This window comes from Salmo salar, chromosome ssa16, assembly GCF_905237065.1.
Source record: "Salmo salar chromosome ssa16, Ssal_v3.1, whole genome shotgun sequence".
NCBI classification, from domain to species: Eukaryota; Metazoa; Chordata; class Actinopteri; order Salmoniformes; family Salmonidae; genus Salmo; species Salmo salar.
In genome coordinates, this window is record NC_059457.1 from 7,398,777 (window position 1) to 7,419,842 (window position 21,066).

The 21,066-nt window shown below is 40.7% G+C and overlaps 1 protein-coding gene across 1 annotated transcript; it reads left to right on the forward strand.

Annotated features, from left to right (window-relative positions):
- Nucleotides 1–10,942: 10,942 nt before the first annotated feature.
- LOC106573156 (neurotensin/neuromedin N) lies at nt 10,943–16,680 on the forward strand. The gene is made up of 4 exons (XM_014147869.2): nt 10,943–11,223; nt 12,347–12,408; nt 14,529–14,741; nt 16,314–16,680. The coding sequence occupies exons 1-4, from the start codon at nt 11,163–11,165 to the stop codon at nt 16,458–16,460; spliced, it is 483 nt and encodes a 160-aa protein (XP_014003344.1). The 5' UTR covers nt 10,943–11,162; the 3' UTR covers nt 16,461–16,680.
- Nucleotides 16,681–21,066: the final 4,386 nt, after the last annotated feature.

The window sequence follows — 21,066 nt, forward strand, 5'->3', positions numbered from 1 at the left end:
TTTGCCCATGTCTTCCATTCTCTGGGTCTCAGATGAGTCAGAGTCCATAGGTCTTCCCTCGCCATAGTCTCTCTCTTTGTCAGAATCCAGAGGTGTGTCCTCTCTACACAGACTCTCTCTGTCTCTCTCATCTGATTGGATTACTGTCAGGGTTCAAAGGTCATATGTAGTATTTACAGGACGAGATGAGTGACCTATCAGAGAGAGATAGAGACCTTAAATGTTTCGAGAATTAGGTGACAAAGCTGCCAATTCCCACGCTATGGGTGTGGCACAGGTAACTAATAAAATGTGTTGAAAGGTGAAGGAAAGAAGCTGTAATGCCTCACTGTTGACATGTTTACAATGTACTGCAGCACAGTCTGTCATTTGACAGAGCATCAATTAAAACTTTATTTATTGTGTGGACATCCTTAGAAAACACTGTCTTGTTCAGTTTAGTTGCCATTATTTATATTGTACCGACCCTTGAGTGGTGATCCTTGAAGTCAAAATGTATGTTCTAGATTGCTCAGTACTCAAACCAGTTACCGCTCTGGTTTTAAACTAACAGCTATAAAGGCTTGTGATGGATGTAAAATGACCGCCAAATCATCATCATCATCATTATCTTCATGACTTACATGAATTAAATAAAGAGATGAATGGCTATATTGCCATTAATTCATGTATTTGTCAGCTGCAAACAACTCTGCATTGCTAATAGCCACTTAAGTATTGACATTATTGGATGCGATGCAAGGTCCAGGGATTATAGTGCTGTTTTCCGAATCCTGATTAGTTGATTTCTGAAGAGATAGATCCCGTAAAAGGAGTTCGTCAGAGACTGGGCTCTCCACCTGCCGCTCTGTAGCAATATGGGCTGGTACAAAATGGCCCCCTATTCCCTAGGTATGCACTACTTTTGACCATGGGCGCTGGTCAAACGTGGTACATACTTAGGGAATAGAGTGCCATTTGGTTTGCAACCCTGGTCTTCCTGTATTCTCCAACGATGACAGAGACTTTATTAACCAAGACTAGGAAAATAGAGTAGGCCTGGGGCTCTCATAGAACATGCTAATTATGATGCCTTTCCAAAGATCTTGGGGGCACGGAAGTGTGTGTGTGTGTGTGTGTGTGTGTGTGTGTGGTGTGTGTGCACGCCTGCGCGTGCGTGTGCGTGCATGTGAAAGGTCTGCAACGTATTATATTATCTATGCTAAAGAGGGGAAGTCTCTCTGAGATGCTATGGCTTCATATGGCTATTTTGAATAAATAAGTCATCAAAATGGCACAGGAGTGATTCCATCATTGCCAATTGAAAAGTAGAGCTCGGGAGTCTTCCTCCCCCTCTATGACAGGCCAAGAAGACACACGTGCCAGAGAGTGAGACCATTCACATTGGAGTGTTTGGACTGCATCACTACCAGAATAACATCAAATTGGAAGTAGAGACACTTCTAGAAAACCACTGAGGCTATTCTCAAAGTGGCTCTGACCATTGTAGCACAATGACTCTGCAACTCTATCCGGTAACTTGCATAGCACTCAACATAATATTCTATAAGTCACCCTGAAAATGTGTCAAAATAAATGTAGTTGAAATGACAGCTGATTTGGTCCAATTTTTAGGATAGGCTAAATCCTTTGTTTCCTGTTGCACTGACATTGTGTCTGACGGTGGGTGTTGCAGTAACTTTAACACCAACCTTTAACAACATAATGTCAAAGTTACACCTTTCTGTTGTAAATTACATGTTGGAGGAAATCCCAAAGAGGGAGTGTTAGAAAATACTCTTGATTTTAGTCTTATCCACAGTCCAAATGTTGATAATGTTGTTCATAGTTCTATTCTTGCACTTTCCCCTTATCTGTTCTGTGTTTCTGCTCGTAGAATTTTAAGAATAGTACCACAACCTTATCTGAGAGATTTATGCCTGTAAAACATATGTTTTCTATTCTGAGTTTTCTATGACAGTGTAATCTAGTGGACAAACACAGAACTTCCTCCAGGTGATCTTGTTAAGTCTTTATGGTAAGCGTGAACGTATATACACTGAACACATTTGTTTACGCATGTTTCATGAGCTGAGTGGCGCAGCGGTTTAAAGCACTGCATCTCAGTGCTAGAGGCGTCACTACAGACCCTGGTTCAATTCCAGGCTTTATCACAACCAGCCGTGACTGGGAGTCCCATAGGGTGGCGCACAATTGGCCCAGCCTTGTCCGGGTTAGGAGTAGGCTATCATTGTAAATAAGAATTTGTTCTAAACTGACTTCCCTAGTTAAATAAAGGTTACATTAAAAAAATAAAAGATCCCAGAAATGTTCCATAAGCACAAGAAGCAACCCGCAGACCACGTTTAACCACTCCAGCCCAATGTTGCAATGACCCAATTCCTTGAAGCTGAAAATGTCCCAGTTCTTCCATGACCAGCATACTCACCAGACATGTCACTCATTGAGCATGTTTGGGATGCTCTGGATTGACTTGTACGACAGTGTGTTCCAGTTCCCTCCAATATCCAGAAATGGGGCACAACCATGGAAGAGTAGTGGGACAACATTCCACAGGCCACAATCAACAGCCTGGTCAATTCTATGTGAAGGAGATGTGTTGGGCTGCATGAAGAAAATGATCACACCAGATACTGACTGGTTTTCTGATCCATGCCCCTCCCTTTTTAAAGGTATATGTGACCAACAGATGCATATCTGTATTCCCAGTCATGTGAAATCCATATTATATATCATTACAATCAGTAGACTTTAGGGAACACCCATATACTTTTTAGAGTTGGAGCTAGCCATGAAAACATTTACAAAAAATAGTACGTTGGCACACGTTTTCACCACTTCTCTATAAACATTTTAAAGGATACGTACATATGGCATCTTTGGGCCATTTTATTGTGTCTTCCAGACCCTCTCAAACATTTTAAGACATCATTGGGCTGTATGTTCCAATTATTTATGGAGATATGGCAATGTGAATCGTGTCCAGTATGGCCCCATGCAGCTGGTTGGCAGCTGTACAAAAGCCCTCAGAGTGGAGTATAATATTACAGAGATGATCTTATTGAGTCTCTCTCAATGCCACACACTTGTCACTAATTATCAGGTCTGCCCTAATAGGCTTTAGTTTGTATTTAAATCCTGTCAAGCCATTCCTCAGTTTCTTTCCAGTTGTTAAGTTAAGAGTACTTTTGTTTCCTATTTCCAATGTATATTTTAATTGTTATAACATTAAGATGTCATGCAATTTCCTTATTTTCATTATTTGAAATATTTTGGTTTAATAGATTCATCCTTACCTTTATTTTATGCAACCTGCTTATAATGTCTCTCTTTCATTGCAGAACCACACGCAAATCCAACTTTACCATGTTCAACCACAATAAGTCAACTTTGGCACTGTCTCTGTCATCTGCTTGCGCTATGATTGGAGCAGAGTACCCCTGGTGACATCTATCCAACCAGTTACGTATCTTGGGTTTCTTAGCCTATTTTTCAATGGCTATATTGGAAATGACCACTAGGGGGGTAATGGACAAAATCTGCTATGGCACAATAGCCAAAAATAGTTATTTAGACATGCCCTAGCTGTGTGTGAAATTTGGTGTCTCTATCACAAAGACCAACATTTCTTCACATAGCCGCTGGACTATGGTCAAAATGACCCTTGTTAAGGTCTTAATAATATTTTGTAATCATAATGATTGTCTATATTATCTATGGGGTTTATTTAGTGGGTAGATAACCTTATAAATCCATTTTTATATTGTTTTCAATGACTTTACCCTATTTTCTTCTAAAAGGAATTCCGGATAGCAGCCATTTTTATTAAAATCCGGAAGAAAATAGGGTAAAATCATTAAAAACAATATAACAATGGATTTATAAGGTTATTTACCGACCAAATTAACCCCACAGATAATACAGACAATCATTATGATTACAATACTCTTAAGACCTTAACATAGGTCGTATTGAGGTAATTTGACCAAAATGGGGGACTTTGTGATAGAGACACCAAATTTCATATTATTTTAACAGTAGGACTACCATTAAAAATAACCTCATACTGGGTTACTGACCACAATAGATTTAATTAATAATAAGAAGTGTTGATTATTTGGCCTTGATGTTTCACCTGTCTTTGTGCTTGTCTCCACCCCCCTCCAGGTGTTGCCCATCTCCCCATTATCCCCTGTGTATTTATACCTGTGTTTGTCTGTTGCCAGTTCGTATTGTCTTGTTTGGTCTTACCAGCGTTCTTTCCTGGCTTCCTGTTGCTCTAGCTTTGTTTCCTAGTTTTTCCCGGTTCTGACCATTCTGCTTGCCCTGACCCCGAGCATGCCTGCCATCCTCTACCTGCCTGACTCTGACCTCATTACAAACCTCTGCCTGCTCTGACACCGAGCCTGCCTTCCGTCCTGTACCTGCCTGACTCTGACCTCATTACAAACCTCTGCCTGCTCTGACCCCGAGCCTGCCTTCCGTCCTGTACCTGCCTGACTCTGACCTGATAACGAACCTCTGCTTGCCCTTTGCCTGCCCCGTGTTTCTAATAAATAATCTGAGAACTGTAGTATCTGCCTCCCTTGTCTGCATCTGGGTCATATCCTGAGTCGTGATACTTGAGGAGAGCACATTGCATGGAAGAAAACATCACGCTGCAGGAAGGGGTGCTGGAAGTGCTGCAGATACATTTAAATACATTTGCCAAATGAAAGTGTATTAAAAGTATAATAAAGTATACTAAAATATATTATCAATTCAAATAATATACTTCAAATTTAAGATCTTAAAACCTGTTAGGGCTAGGGGGCAGTATTTACACCGCCGGATAAAAAACATACCCGATTTAATCTGGTTACCACTCCTACCCAGTAACTAGAATATGCATATACTTATTGCATATGGATAGAAAACACCCTAAAGTTTCTAAAACTGTTTGAATGGTGTCTGTGACTATAACAGAACTCATTTGTCAGGCAAAAAACTGAGAAGGTTTTATGCAGGAAGTGGCCTGTCTGACAAGGTGTCGTTCTTCTTGTCTCTGTTTATTGAAGAGTGAGGATCTTAGCTGTCCCGTGACACTTCCTACGGCTGCCATAGGGTCTCAGAAGGCGGTAAAAAGCTGAATCGTGGCTTTGCAGGCTCTGGCTGAAAAAAAGTAGCGCGTTTGGGTAGTGGCTGGTTACAGTACTGTGAGACTCAGGCTCGTGCCCGCGTCGACCGAAAGCTTTGTTTACTTTCCTCTGTTTAGCTAAATGGACATTCCCGGTCGGAATATTATCACTTTTTTACGAGAAAAATGGCATAAAAATTGATTTTAAACAGCGGTTGACATGCTTCGAAGTATGGTAATGGAATATTTAGATTTTTTTTGTCACGAATTGCGCCATGCGACCCTGATTTACCATTTCTGGGACGCACGAACAAAGCGCCGCTATTCGGATATAACGATGGATTATTTTGGACCAAACCAACATTTGTTATTGAAGTAGCAGTCCTGGGAGTGCATTCTGACGAAGACAACAAAAGGTAATCAAAGTTTTATAATAGTAAATCTGATATTGGTGAGTGCTAAACTTGCCGGGTGTCTAAATAGCTAGCCCGTGATGCCTGGGCTATGTACTTAGAATATTGCAAAATGTGCTTTCACCAAAAAGCTATTTTAAAATCGGACATATCGAGTGCATAGAGGAGTTCTGTATCTATAATTCTTAAAATAATTGTTATGCTTTTTGTGAACGTTTATCGTGAGTAATTTAGTAAATTGTTAGCGAATTCCCCGGGAATTTGCTAGTTCTGAACGTCACATGCTAATGTAAAAAGCTGTTTTTTGATATAAATATGAACTTGATTGAACAAAACATGCATGTATTGTATAACATAATGTCCTAGGGTTGTCATCTGATGAAGATCATCAAAGGTTAGTGCTGCATTTAGCTGTCTTCTGGGTTTTTGTGACATTATATGCTAGCTTGAAAAATGGGTGTCTGATTATTTCTGGCTTGGTACTCTGCTGACATAATCTAATGTTTTGCTTTCGTTGTAAAGCCTTTTTGAAATCGGACAGTGTGGTTAGATTAAAGAGAGTCTTGTCTTTAAATAGCTGTAAAATAGTCATATGTTTGAGAAATTGAAGTAATAGCATTTCAAAGGTTTTGAAAATCGCGCCACAGGATTCAACTGGCTGTTACGTAGGTGGGACGAATTCGTCCCGCCGGTCCCATAGAGGTTAAATATACTATACATATAGTATAATTACACTTCAAGACACTGATTAAATGTGTACTTTGAATTAATTGTTTTTTCAGTCTTTACATATACCTCAAATATACTATCACCAACTTTTAATACACTTATTAATAGTGTGTTTTAAATTCAATGTTTTAAATTTTTAAGTATACCATGATGTAAAAAAACAAACGCAACATGCAACAATTTCAAAGATTGTTACTGAGTTACAGTTCATATATGGAAATCAGTCAAAAATGGGCCTCACAATGGGCCTCAGGACCTCATCACGGTATTTCAGCATTCAAATTGCAGATAAAATGCAATTGTTTTTGTTGTCCGTAGCTTATGCCTGCCATACCATAACCACATCGCCACCATGGGGCACTTTGTTCACAAAGTTGACATCAGCAAACCGCTCGACCCACAACACAACATACACAACGCCATACACGTGGTCTGCGGTTGTTAGCTTAGTTGGACATATTGCCAACTTCTCTAAAACTCCATTGTAGGTGGCGTATGATAGAGAAATTAACATTCAATACTCTGGCAACACATCTGGTGGACATTCCTGCAGTCAGTTTGCCAATTTCAGCTCCCTCAAAACTTGAGACATCTGTGGCATCGTATTGTGTGACAAAATTGCACATGTTAAAGTTGTCTTTTATTGTCCCCAGCACAAGGTGCACCTGTGTAATTATCATGCTGTTTAATCAGCTTCTTGATATGCTACAGCTGTCAGGTGGATAGCTTACAATGGAGACATGCTCACTAATAGGGATGTAGAAAAATATGTGCACAAAATTTGAGAGAAATAATATTTTTGTGGGTATGAAACATTTCTGGGATCTTTTATTTCAGCTTATGAAACAAGGGACCAACAGTGTACATGCTGCGTTTATATTTTTGTTCAGTGTTTCTGTTCACTATCATTACACTTAAACACACTCATTAAAAGTGTACTTCGATTTCATACGCTTTAACTGCAATTTAGTATATTCATTCAAAATATACTTGGAGTTGTTTTTAAGTTGAAGTATATATACAGTTGAAGTCGGAAGTTTACATGAACTTAGGTTGGAGTCATTAAAACTAGTTTTTCAACCACTTCTCAAAGTTCTTGTTAACAAACAATATTTTTGGCAAGTCGGTTAGGACATCTACTTCGTGCATGACACAAGTCATTTTTCCAAAAATTGTTTACAGACAGATTATTTCACTTATAATTCACTGTATCACAATTCCAGTGGGTCAGAAGTTTACATACTCTAAGTTGACTGTGCATTTAAACAGCTTGGAAAATTCCAGAAAATGACGTCATGGCTTCAGAAGCTTCTGAAAGGCTAATTGACATAATTTGAGTCAATTGAAGGTGTACCTGTGGATGTATTTCAAGGACTACCTTCAAACTCAGTGCCTCTTTGCTTGACATCACGGGAAAATCAAAAGAAATCAGCCAAGACCTCAGAAAAATATGTGTAGAACTCCACAAGTCTGGTTCATCCTTGGGAGCAATTCCCAAATGTCTGAAGGTACCACGTTCATCTGTACAAACAATAGTACGCAAGTATAAGCACTATGGGACCACACAGCCGTCATACCGCTCAGGAAGGAGATGCGTTCTGTCTCCTAGAGATGAATGTACTTTGGTGCGAAAAGTACAAATCAATCCCAGAACAACAGCAAAGGACCTTGTGAAGATGCTGGAGGAAACAGGTACAAAAGTATCTATATCCACAGTAAAACGAGTCCTATATTGACATAACCTGAAAAGCCGCTCAGCAAGGAAGAAGCCACTGCTCCAAAACCGCCATAAAAAAGCCAGACTACGGTTTGCAACTGCACATGGAGACAAAGATTGTACTTTTTGGAGAAATGTCCTCTGGTCTGATGAAACAAAAATAGAACTGCTTGGCCATAATGACCATCGTTATGTGTGGGGCACGGGGGTGGCAGCATCATGTTGTGGGGGTGCTTTGCTGCAGGAGGGACTGGTGCAAGTGAAAGCTTGGTTGCAAATGGGTCTTCCAAATGGACAATGACCCCAAGCATACTTCCAAAGTTGTGGCAAAATAGCTAAAGGACAACAAAGTCAATGTATTGGAGTGGCCATCACAAAGCCCTGACCTCAATCCTATAGAATATTTGTGGGCAGAACTGAAAAAGCGTGTGTGAGAGCAAGGAGGCCTACAAACCTGACTCAGTTACAACAGCTCTATCAGGAGGAATGGGCCAAAATTCACCCAACTTATCGTGGGAAGCTTGTGGAAGGCTACCCGAAATGTTTGACCCAAGTTAAGTAATTTAAAGGCAATGCTACCAAATACAAGTTGAGTGTATGTAAACTTCTGACCCACTGGGAATGTGATGAAAGAAATAAAAGCTGAAATAAATCATTCTCTCTACTATTATTCTGACATTTCACATTCTTAAAATAAATTCAAGAAAAATAAAGTGAAAGGGTCCCAAAACATTTCTGCAGCATTCAAGGTTCCCAAGAACACAGTGGCCACCATGATTATTACATGTAAGAAGTTTGGAAACACCAAGACTCTTCCTAAAGCTGGCCGTTATCAGGGAGGTGACCAACTACATGATGGTCACTAACAGAGCTCCAGAGTTCCTCTGTGGAGATGGGAGCACCTTCCAGAAGGACAACCATCTCTGCAGCACTCCACCAAATCAAATGTATTTATATAGCCCTTAGATCAGCTGATATCTCAAAGTGCTGTACAGAAACCCAGCCTAAAACCCCAAACAGCAAGCAATGCAGGTGTAGAAGCACAGTGGCTAGGAAAAACTCCCTAGAAAGGCCAAAACCTAGGAAGAAACCTAGAGAGGAACCAGGCTGTGAGGGGTGGCCAGTCCCCTTCTGGCTGTGCCGGGTGGAGATTATAACAGAACATGGCCAAGATGTTAAAATGTTCATAAATGACGAGCATGGTCAAATAATAATAATCACAGTAGTTGTCGAGGGTGCAACAGGTCAGCACAGGAGTAAATGTCAGTTGGCTTTTCATAGCCGATCATTGAGAGTATCTCTACCGCTCCTGCTGTCTCTAGAGAGTTGAAAACAGCAGGTCTGGGACAGGTAGCACGTCCAATGAACAGGTCAGTGTTCCATAGCCGCAGGCAGAACAGTTGAAACTGGAGCAGCAGCATGGCCAGGTGGACTGGGGACAGCAAGGAGTCATCATGCCAGGTAGGCTAATTAGGCCTTTGTGGTAGCGTGGCCAGATGGAAGCCACTCCTCAGTTAAATGCACATGACAGACCCCTTGCAGTTTGCCAAAAGGCACCTAAAGGACTCTGAGACCATGAGAAACAAGATTCTCTGGTCTGATGAAACCCCTTACTTGATCCCGATCGAACATCTCTGGAGAGACCTGAAAATAGCTGTGCAGCGACGCTCCACATCCAACCTGATAGAGCTTGAGAGGATCTGCAGAGAAGATTGAGAGAAACTACCCTAATACATGTGTACCATGCTTGTATCGTCATACACAAGAAGACTCAAGGTTGTAATCGCTACAAAAGGTGCTTCAACAAAGTCCTCCGTAAAGGGTTTTGAATACTTATATAAATGTAATATTTCCATTTATATTTTTTTAAATACATTTCCAAAAAATTCTACAAAAAAACAATATAATCCATTGGAGAATAAGGCTGTAACGTAACAAAATGTGGATAAAGTCAAGGGGTCTGAATACTTTCCAAATGCACTGTATATTTAATGTTCTACTAAAAACATACTTAAGTACAAAAAAGTGTCCCAATTTATGTGATTTGAAATGTATTTAATATACTTAAATGCTAATTATATTAAATGTATTTAAAATTGTTCCTATTTAGATCATTTTAAATATACTTAAGTATATTTATCACAGATATACTTAAATATATTAATGAAGTATGATTTAAGCATGTCTAATTAGATTTTTTTCCCGCTTGGGTAGGCTGCATATGAAAGCGCAATGGGAGCGCATGTGGCCATCATTTGCTTGTGAGTGTTGTCTAGCTGGAGTGCACTTTCAGCACGATGGTATGGCCTATGGCACAATTAGACTATAAATCAGTGTTTGGGATTACCAGTAGCCTATGGGTTTCGATAGCAGTTGTTAATCTATACAAAATAGTTATTACAAGAAAACTGTTAATTAAAAAAAAAAAATCTAATGAATCATTACATATTTATTAATGTATGTGCTTCTTAACTGAGTTGAGGTTGACATATCACACCCGTTCTTATCCCTAACCATACTTACTTCAAAGCATTTGGTCTAAGGTAAAAGAGTGATGCAACTTTCATTTTACCACATAGATCTATAGGCTTGATGAGATACCACTTAGACTTAAAACACCAAGAAATACATTTGTTCATAGAGTATTTGTAGAGCCCTGAGTGTGTTCCCTGAATCCCAGTGAGACAGGGGTCTTCAGCTTCATACACACAACTCGCCCCCACAAACAAATCAGCAAAACAATCAAGCTACCCACTCTAAAGTAATCAATATAAATAAATACATGTAAATAACCACATCTAAAAGTTGTATGACGCAAAACCTTGATGTGTGATGGGGGGTGATGTCTGATGTCATGATGACACAGCACAGGGGTTTGTGGGTAGAGGGTGAGAAGGGATGAGAGAGGGGGGGTGAGAGAGTGGCCCTGTGACATCATTCTACCTCTTATATACTGAGGGAATAAAGCCCACTGCTCTTCACTTCATTCACTCTATCTAAAGCCAAGAGGACACAGGCAGACACTGTCACTGACAGGAAGAAGAGAAGACAAGGACAAACAGACTGAGTACATTCCTTCTCCACCTCCGACTTCTCTGTCTCTCTCTCTTTCTGCATTTGACCCCTAACCCTATGGACTTGGGTCCTGCTTAGCTAGGTGGATTCAGAAAGTGGGATTTGTACGAAGATGCAGGTACAGCTGGCGTGTGTGCTTCTCCTCTGTTTGACGTGTGACGTATTATGTTCAGGTAAGCATAGGCATCCTTTCACATACTTTCCTTTTGATGTTAATTCATTTGCAACCTTACAGGGTATTATTTTGGTTGCATTGTCAACTGATTAAGTTGGATTTTACCTTGAAAGAACAGGAAATGGTCTCAGAGATGAGGGACTAACTGAATTACTCTCATCTGAAACATACTTTTGCAACAGGTGGATTTCATCACACACACACTTTAGTTATCTTATCTATTCACATCCATTGATTACCCAGATATTTATCTTATCTATTCACATCCATTGACTACCCACATATTGCTATCAAGAAGGCATAACTGCTCTGAGATATCTCTTGTGCAAAGCTCTAGTAGGGCAGAGCTACGGGGTGAGTGCATACCTCTGTTCTAGCACAGCACAATGTATCGGTCTAATTGTTTAATCAATGCCCTAGCCTAGGTGACTCGGTGTTTTAGTGCTGGGGCAGCCAAATGAAGCGCTCCAGGACATCACACTGTTCGGTTGAGCTTATTAAGCACATATGTCCGTCAGAGAAACAAACTGTTATATAGATGTTGCTGTGGGATGTGGGTGATGGAAAGGGGTGAATCAATCAATCTAGCTGCGCCCCAAAAAGCCTTGACTTCCTGGCTTAAGGAGCAAAAGTGAATTGACTCAACATCAAGTTGAATCAAGTTCAACATCAATTTTAACATCTAATCAACATTAAGTTAAACATCTAAGCAAGATTTGGCTATCTGAACTCTGTGACACGCTCCAAAATGGAATGTAAAAACATTTGTTAAGTCTAGCAAGGCTTTGAGCTGTTTTTGCTTGAGCTTTACTATACCTTTTGCCGAGGTTTGATGGGTCACAATGAATCAGGCTCTAACAGAACGTTAATAGTCTTTAAAGCAGCTCGTAATGAATAGTCTATGAGGGCTAAATTGCCACCAAACGGATAAATTAAGTTGGATAAATCTGTTGTAGACTATGCTAGAAAAACCCAGGTGATAGAAACCACGTTTTTACTGAAATGGTTACTTCAGAATTGGAGCTGTATTTTTTGTTATTATATACCTACCTGTCTAATACCTTTATACCTGTACTACAATAAACCTGTATTATAACTCTTGTTTTGTGTCTATCTGATAGATGTTGATCAGGAACAGCGGGCAATAGAGGAGCAGCTGTTGAACAGTCTCTTCACTTCAAAGGTACTGCGCTGCTTCCTCTGTGCACCTGTCAGATCTGAGGTGTGTGTGTGTGTGTGTGTGTGTGTGTGTGTGTGTGTGTGTGTGTGTGTGTGTGTGTGTGTGTGTGTGTGTGTGTGTGTGTGTGTGTGTGTGCACGTGCGCAATTAGTGCCCCCGTAGTGCAGGTGCTCTTTTATGGAGCCTGGATATGTCCTCTTTCTCTCTCTGTTTTTGTTTCAATTGAATTGGCTCATTATGGATTCTATTTGTTCATAGTTTCACAGGTTTCTGGGTTAGTGTTAAGATATACGGTCTTTGAGATGAACATAATGTTCCATCTAGAACAATCAATAATCAATAAAGCTTTCAAAATCACTTTTTCTAATCACTTCATCACTTTTCAACTCACACTCATGCACAGGAATTATAAAGGGTTCAAAATGAAATAATTTAGGTATAACATAATTGCTTTTTTTTATATGACCATTTATCGTGCGAGATACTCCGTACACAGGCAAGAGGAAATGAAGAAGATAGAACTGGAACTAGTGGAGCCTGGAGACTGATTACCTGAGCTAATACCATTCAGATGGTCCTGACAGCAACATAGCGCCGCGCGGCCAAAACACACACACGCACACACGTTCTCGTGCATGCACACACACACACACGTTTGCACATGAGCACACGCATGCGTGACACGCACACAAACACATACTCTCTCTCAATCCCTACTCCCTCCTCCCCACTCTGTCTGATAAATGAATGGAGATGAGAGGGACACACTGAGACACGACTGTGACAAATAAGCTCTGTGATTTATCGCGTATGATGTTCCAAGGGTTCCTTGGGGGGGCTGATTGTAATCGTAAATCACCAGATGACTGATGGAGTGCTCTAGATTAGAAGACACTGGAGAGGCAGTGTTGAAGTAGACACTTGTGGCTTTGTCTTTTCCTTTTTTATTTTACACACAGATTATAAACATACATGGTTAGGTGGGGGATCCATTTCCTAATGCTGGAATAGGTTGACTGTTGTTTCAATGACACTTGTTTGCAGGCTGTGAAACAACAGTTTTGTTACTTCATGAAGTATCTGTCAGGTCAATTTATAACTGCTGCATGCATATGCCAACACTTGATTTTCTTAATCGAAAATAATGGAATTAGAACATAGAATGATGACTAAATCAGTTGGTAAGGTGAGATCAATTACATTTTTCCAAATTCTGGATATACCAGTAGTCACAGTCTTAAAAATGTCTGATGTAGAAATCTAGCCAGTAACTAATCTCGCCACCCAGAGCTGTCATGAGAGACAAGCCAGTGACAGACAATTCAATAGAAGTGGGGACAGGGGCTACTTGAAATGGCAGTTAGTCCCTCTACTCTGGATGCTGGCATTGTTGGACTGCTCCATAAAAACTATTTTCCGTCCCTCAGTCCCTCAATAATTAACTGACAATGAGAGAGAACACACTGGGGAAAGAAGGGGCTACATCAAAATGTAATGTGACCTTTCTGCACAATTAAAAGTGTACCTACCTCTCGTCTCAACACTCAGTGTCTTAACAAACTGTTCATTTGGAAGTAAACAAGAGCTCATTTGTATTTGAGGGCGGTAGGGTTTTCTAAATGTCAATATTGGAAGGAACTCACAGGAGTATCCAACAAACTAAGACGTCCTTTCTGTGGTTTACCTCAGTCTGCTCAGTACAAAATAATCCACTCTGTGACATTTCTCCCCCATGGCCTCCAAATCCATATGTAACAACTCTCAACAATGGAGATGCAGAAAATAAAAGTGTTGTCCTTTGCCATCCATAAAGGAAAGATGATAGGTGAGATGGGATTTAAAGTGATTTAGAAGCACCAATCTTCTGTTCCTTACGACTCAGTGACACCCGGGAGGGAGTCTGGGCTGTGCTGTGTTAACGAGTCGGCCCACGCACAGAGGCCCCAACGGGCACCGATAGGGGCCTCACACCATCCAAAACCACACACTCAAACTAGATTATGATACAGCAGGATTGAAGCTAGTTAGATCTGACTGATCCAAGGCAAAGCACACCTATGCACACACACATGTAAGTCTTTATGTATGTCGTAGTCCTAGTATTTATTTATATGCTCCTCCTAGATGAAACAGAGCAAGCAGGGCGCCCCCTACTGGCATGTGTCCCTGGTGAATGTGTGCAGGATGGTGAACAGCCTGATGAACAGCCTGTCGTGGAGAGAACAGGAGGAGTATAACCCTGAGGAGGAGCTGTGGGAGAGACTGGCCTCCCTTCCTGAGCCCCTGGACAAGCTTCTAGACCTACAGCAGATCTGCAGAGTGCTGCAGCCCCGAGAGGTGAGGCACACCAATATTTGGATGCATGCATACATACATACATACACTGGGACACACAGAAAAGGATGCACACACCGACACCTACAAAAACAGATGCTGATGCACGGAGTGCAATTCTCACATTTGAATAGAAAATCTGTCATGCAGACATATACATTTCAAGTGAGTCACACAAACACAAACACAGTAAACACGCACAGGGATAAGCACTCTAGGGCCTAGATTCAATCAGATCAAGCGTTAACCGGCGATAGCAGACACCTGCATTGCAGATGTTTTGGCGGAGTTGGAAATGCGTTGGCACCGTCAAATTGGTGAGCAGCTGCTCTTGCTATCATTTTCATGAAGTGTTAACGTTCAGAATGAGAAAGTGTAGGCTATATAGAAATAATGACGCTGAAATCAAAAAATCATTCAACTAAATAATGAGGATTTCTGTCTTCCGAATCGAGGTGTAGATTACATCTCACATTCCAGTGTTTGAACTTGTAAACAAGGCTGCATGGGATTTCTATTAATGCGACTCAGTGCAACCAATGGCAATGTCTGCTTTAGCTATAATGCCAGGAGCCACTTGTGGATTTGACAACTCTAACGCAGTTCCACCTCCTACACCGTCAAAACAACCGCTATGCGGATGTTGGCTGAAGCGAATCTGATTGTATCAAGCCCTTAGTCTACAGCAGGTATGGGCACCTCCTCAGAGGCGGAGTGGTGTCAAACCTTTTCCCCGTCCCTAGCAAGTACAGCTGATTAAACGAATTGCATTCTAAACTGAAGATCATGATTAGTTGATTGTTGGAGTCAGGTGTGTTAGCTGACTCCAAGCATCTCATACCCACACAAAAACAGGGCCACACACACATATCCCTCACTCACGCTCACCCTTGGTGAGAGTCCATCCCAGGCTCCTTACAACGGTAAACACACCTCATTAAATGCACCTCTATTTATCTATTTAAACAGATATGCTTTAGCCACATCATCATAGCAGTTGTTTTTCACAGTGTCGGAGGTGGAACTGCGTTAGAGTTGTCAAATCCACAAGCGGTCCCTGTCATTATACCTAATGCATAAATACACTTCCATGACATTGGAGGTGGTTTATGGTAGAGAAATTAACATAACATTATCTGGCAACAGCTCTGGTGGACATTCCTGCAGTCATCATGCCAATTACACTCTCCCTCAAAACTTGAGACATCTGTGGCATTGTGTTGTGTGACAAAACTGCACATTTAAGAGTGGCCTTTCATTGTCCCCAGCACAAGGTGCACCTGTGTAATGATCATGCTGTTTAATCAGATTATTGATATTCCACACCTGTCAGGTGGATGGATTATCTTGTCAAAGGAGAAATGCTCACTGACAGGGATCTAAACAAATTTATGCACAAAATTTGAGAGAAATAAGCTTTTTGTGTGTATGGAACATTTCTGGTATCTTTTATATCAGCTCACTTCATATATTGTGTTTGTTTTTTAGGTCAATGTTTAAGGAATACATTTGTTTTCATGACATTAAGCACCACAGAAGAGTCTCAGGAGTGGCTTATTCTGTCTTTCTTTACAGGTGCTTGACAACTCACGAGAGAACTTAGACGCCGATCAAAACAGTGACAACCCGCTCAAAAGGAAATCACCGTATATTTTTAAGAGGCAGGTGAAAAACAACAAAGCTCGGAGGCCGTACATATTGAAGCGGAGTACATTTTACTGACCCACCCCCAGGAAGAGAAAGAAAGACACTATACATTCTGTGGATATGTGACCATATGTGCTCTCTGTTGTCGCATTATTATTTGTTTCCTCGGTGTCCTGCCGATACAGATGATATCTCAATCCTGTGTCCATCACTATAGCTCTCTACTAACATACTAGGCCTACCCCTACTCCATAAAGCGAGGACCAATGTAAATAAAAGCAAACAAAAGCAGTAAGCAAATGTGTATCTTTTGAGAGGCTTTATATTTCTTATTTTTGTTCACTGCACAATACATTTATTTTATTTCCAATGTGATTAAAACAATACATATTTCAAAACCACTGAGATGTGACAAGTCTTTTTTCAAAACTAGCTGTTTATGATAACACACATCAAAATGAGAGCAAGCATTACATCACTGGTTCCCTTTCTAGTCACCTTTAAACCTTCTCAGGGACCAGTCAGCAACGTCCCACGAGCCAGTGCTTGAGAAACACTGATCTAGATATTTCCAAGTGGTGGTGAATTTTTTCAATTTCATTAAATGTCAGGATGATAGCTTCTGTGTGAAATACGTGAGGCAAATGTTTTGTATAGCCTCTTTAATTAATGTTAAAAGCAATATAATACCTACAATCAGTGCATCAACGGTAAGGCTAGGTAAATTGGCTCTTGAGATCCCCTTTCACATTTTGATAGCAATGACATACTGGAATAAGAATACATTTGGGTTACTTGCGTAACCCCGGTTCTATGAGAATAAGAGTGCGATATGTCACTTATGGGATACTCCTAGAGGCGTGTCACAAGCGTGAAGTATCCAATCACACAGAGTCTGTTGGAGACAGACTGGTCGAGTGGTGAATGAGGTGAGCCCCTCTCCTCCATAAAGGGAGCCACTCACCAGCCAACTGGTCATTCTCAAGCATCCTTGCGCTCTTGCGAGCAGGGAAAAGCGGTGACGCATCTCACTCGTATTCTAATAGAGTAAGGGGGGTTAAGCAAGTAACTCAAAGTTCTATTTCTAATATTCGTTTCGATGTGTCACTTATGGGATATGGCCAACTCCCGTAACGCAGACATGCTTTCCGAAACCAGAGTAGTTCCAACAGCATCAGCCCTCAGAGGATCCAACGCTGAGGACAGTATGCACCAATGAAGGTGCAGTGACGTCCAGTCGGTAAAACCTCATTAAAGTATGAGGGGTGGCCCAAATACCACCTTGCAAATCTCTTGTAAAGAGATGCCTTTGAACAGTGCCCAAGAGATAGCCATACCTCTGTTGAAATGAGCCCTCAGGGGGCTGTAAACCCTTGCTATTATAAGTCAATATAATAGCCTCCACTATTCAATGGGACAGCCGTAGATTAGAGAGGGGCCTACCCTGGCAGGGGGGCACCCAGGAAGAGTTGGTCACTCTTGCGCCATGCTCTCATTCCATCGAAGTATATGTACAAAGCACGTACTGAACATAAATGGTGGAGACACCCTTCTTCTATAGAAGTAAATGGTGGCGGGTGGAAAGCTGAAAGCTCTAGGGCAAGACAATTGTAATTGCCACTGACCTGAGGTATAAAGGTGGGGTTGGGTAGCAACAGTACATTGGATAACCCCGGAGGAAACTGTAGGCACAAATGGTGGACTGACAGTGCGTGTAAGGGCGATCAGCAAACCCATCTTGAAGGAGAGATATTTCAACGCTTTCCAGCGGCTCAAAATTGCTGAGAAATTTGCTTCAAGCACAATAGACAGAGCACAATAGACAGGTCCCACTGGACAGCATAAGCAGGAGAATAATCTCTGCTAACCAGGGCCTCCATGGTCATCGAGGGGCTACCAAGATAAGAGATTATCCTTGTACCCTTACTCTGTCCAGAGTGGGGGGAATCAAATAAAATAAATGTTATTTGTCACATGCGCCGAATACAACCGTGAAATGCCTACTTACCAGCCCTTTCCCAACAATGCAGAGATAAAAAGTAAGAACAATATATGCAAATAAAAAAACAAATAGTAACACAATAAAATAACAATAACAAGACTATACAAGGAATACCGGTACAGAATCAATTTGCAGGGCTATGGGGTAAAATGTACAGGTCAATCAGGATAGATAATAAACAGAGTGGCAGCAGCTTATGTGAAGAGTGTGAAAGTGTGTTGCGTCAATATACATATACTACCGTTCAAAAGTTCGGGGTCACTTACAAATGTCCTTGTTTTTTAAATAAAAGCAAATTGTTTGTCCATTAAAATAACACCAAATTTATCAGAAATACAATGTAGACATTGTTAATGTTGTAAATTACTATTGTAGCTGGAAATGGAAGATTTTTAACGGAATATCTACATAGGTTCATTATCAGCAACTGTCACTCCTGTGTTCCAATGGCACATTGTGTTAGCTAATCCAAGTTTATCGTTTTAAAAGGCTAATTGATCATTAGAAAACCCTTTTGCAATTATGTTAGCACAGCTGAAAACTGTTGTTCTGATTAAAGAAGCAATAAAACTGGCCCTTAGACTAGTTGAGTATCTGAAGCATAGGCATTTGTGGGTTCGATTACAGGCTCAAAATGGCCAGAAACAAAGAACTTTATTCTGAAACTCATTAGTCTATTCTTGTTCTGAGGAATGAAGGCTATTCCATGCGAGAAATTGCCAAGAAACTGAAGATCTCGTACAAAGCTGAGTGCTACTCCCTTCACAGAACAGCACAAACTGTCTCTAACCAGAATAGAAAGAGGAGTGGGAGGCCCCAGTGCACAACTGAGCAAGAGGGCAAGTACATGAGAGTGTCTAGTTTGAGAAACAGACGCCTCACAAGTCCTCAACTGGAAGCGTCCTTAAATAGTACCCTTCAAAACACCAGTCTCAACATCAACAGTGAAGAGGCAACTCTGGGATTCTGGCCTTCTAGGCAGAGTTCCTCTGTCCAGTGTCTGTGTTCTTTTGCCCATCTTAATCTTTTATTTTTATAGGCCAGTCTGAGATATGGCTTTTTCATTGCAACTCTGCCTAGGAGGCCAGCATCCCAGAGTCGCCTCGTCACTGTTGACGTTGAGACTGGTGTTTTTAGCGGGTACTATTTAATGAAGCTGCCAGTCAACCGGTCTGTCTCCAAATGATGCTGTGTGATTGGATACTTAAAGCTTAGAACCCCCCTAGGCGTATCCCATAAGTGACACACGAAATGAGTATTACAAATAGAAATGTTTTGTATTTTATTATTCTCTGGGCAGTGAATGAGGGTCTATGTTGCCCTTCCAGCAAGTATAACTGCTGTGGAGTGGGTCATACAGGTTTGTACAAAAACCAGACAGCAGAGGGACACACAGTAGATTGGTTTATTTTGAATGTAATGCATGTTGGTGATAGCAACAGTCCTCTCTGTCATAAAAAGGAGAAAAAATGTAAACAATAAAAACTTAATTTCACAAAACTATAGGCTAAGAAATAGCTCCAGAGTATGATCCCTACATGAGGATGGCCTTGCTTCCAGGGGAGAGAGAGAAATGTATTAATTCAATCGACTTTCAAATAAAAGCTCAATATTTTTTTGTCTCAAATAAAACAATTGTATTGCCACACGATCTTTGAAAATCCATTCACATGCAGCGAACTAACAGAAATATATTAATTTAATTTTCAATTCTAAGGAAATAAGAGCGATACTGTCAAATGTTCCCCATCCTGTTCTGCTCCATATTCCCCTTTTCTCTTTCTCTTATTACTAAAGTGGCAGGTAATATGTCATTCTGCCATCATTTAAAATAAGAATTTGTTCTTAACTGACTTGCCTAGATAAATTAAAAAAGCACAGCCGTAGTGGCTATCTAATTACAGAAACACAATATGGAGCAACAAGTATCTCAAATGTTGATGATTGCACATAAATGTCAATACATTAGATACATAGATTACATACAGTGTTCATGTCTGTTAATCAAATTGTATAGTATGGATGCACACATGCCAACAGATGGCAGTATTACACAACAACTGTGAACCTTGGCTGTTGAGCCAGTGAATGAGGGGGAAAAACCGAATGAGTAAGTAAAAAGTATTAATAGAATGGATTTTAGAAAACAAATTGTTTTCAATTCTTAAGGTATTATTCCTACCATCACAGAAGTTGTGTTCCCTTCCAGTACATTTGTGTGAAAGAATTTACAGTATCAAAACCAGTAAGGTTTGATTTACTCTAAAAATGTGTCCTTACCATCAACAGCCCTTACCACTCTACCACACAACAGATGACACACTACGCTATGTGAATAAATTCAACATCAGTAAAGCCTGCTGCATCTGCTGGATACATCAGTAATGTTTAGATTTAGCTTTTTGTTTTGGCCAAAGTCCAGCCCCGAAGTACGCCTCTTCAAATCTGGTCAAATTTAGAGTCGGAATGCAGACTGACAGTTAAAGACTTGTCTGTGTGAGCCTGGGCGCTGCCTGCCTGCTGGAGCCTCTTTAGTTAGTGAGTCTCTCTCTCTCTCTCTCTTACTCTCGCTCTCTCTCGCTAAATGAAAATCATTCTCTCATCTGGATGGGGACACAGCAAATCCTGTCTGTCTGTAGAACAGGCACAAGGTTCTCAGATCAAGGTAATGGCATGTGA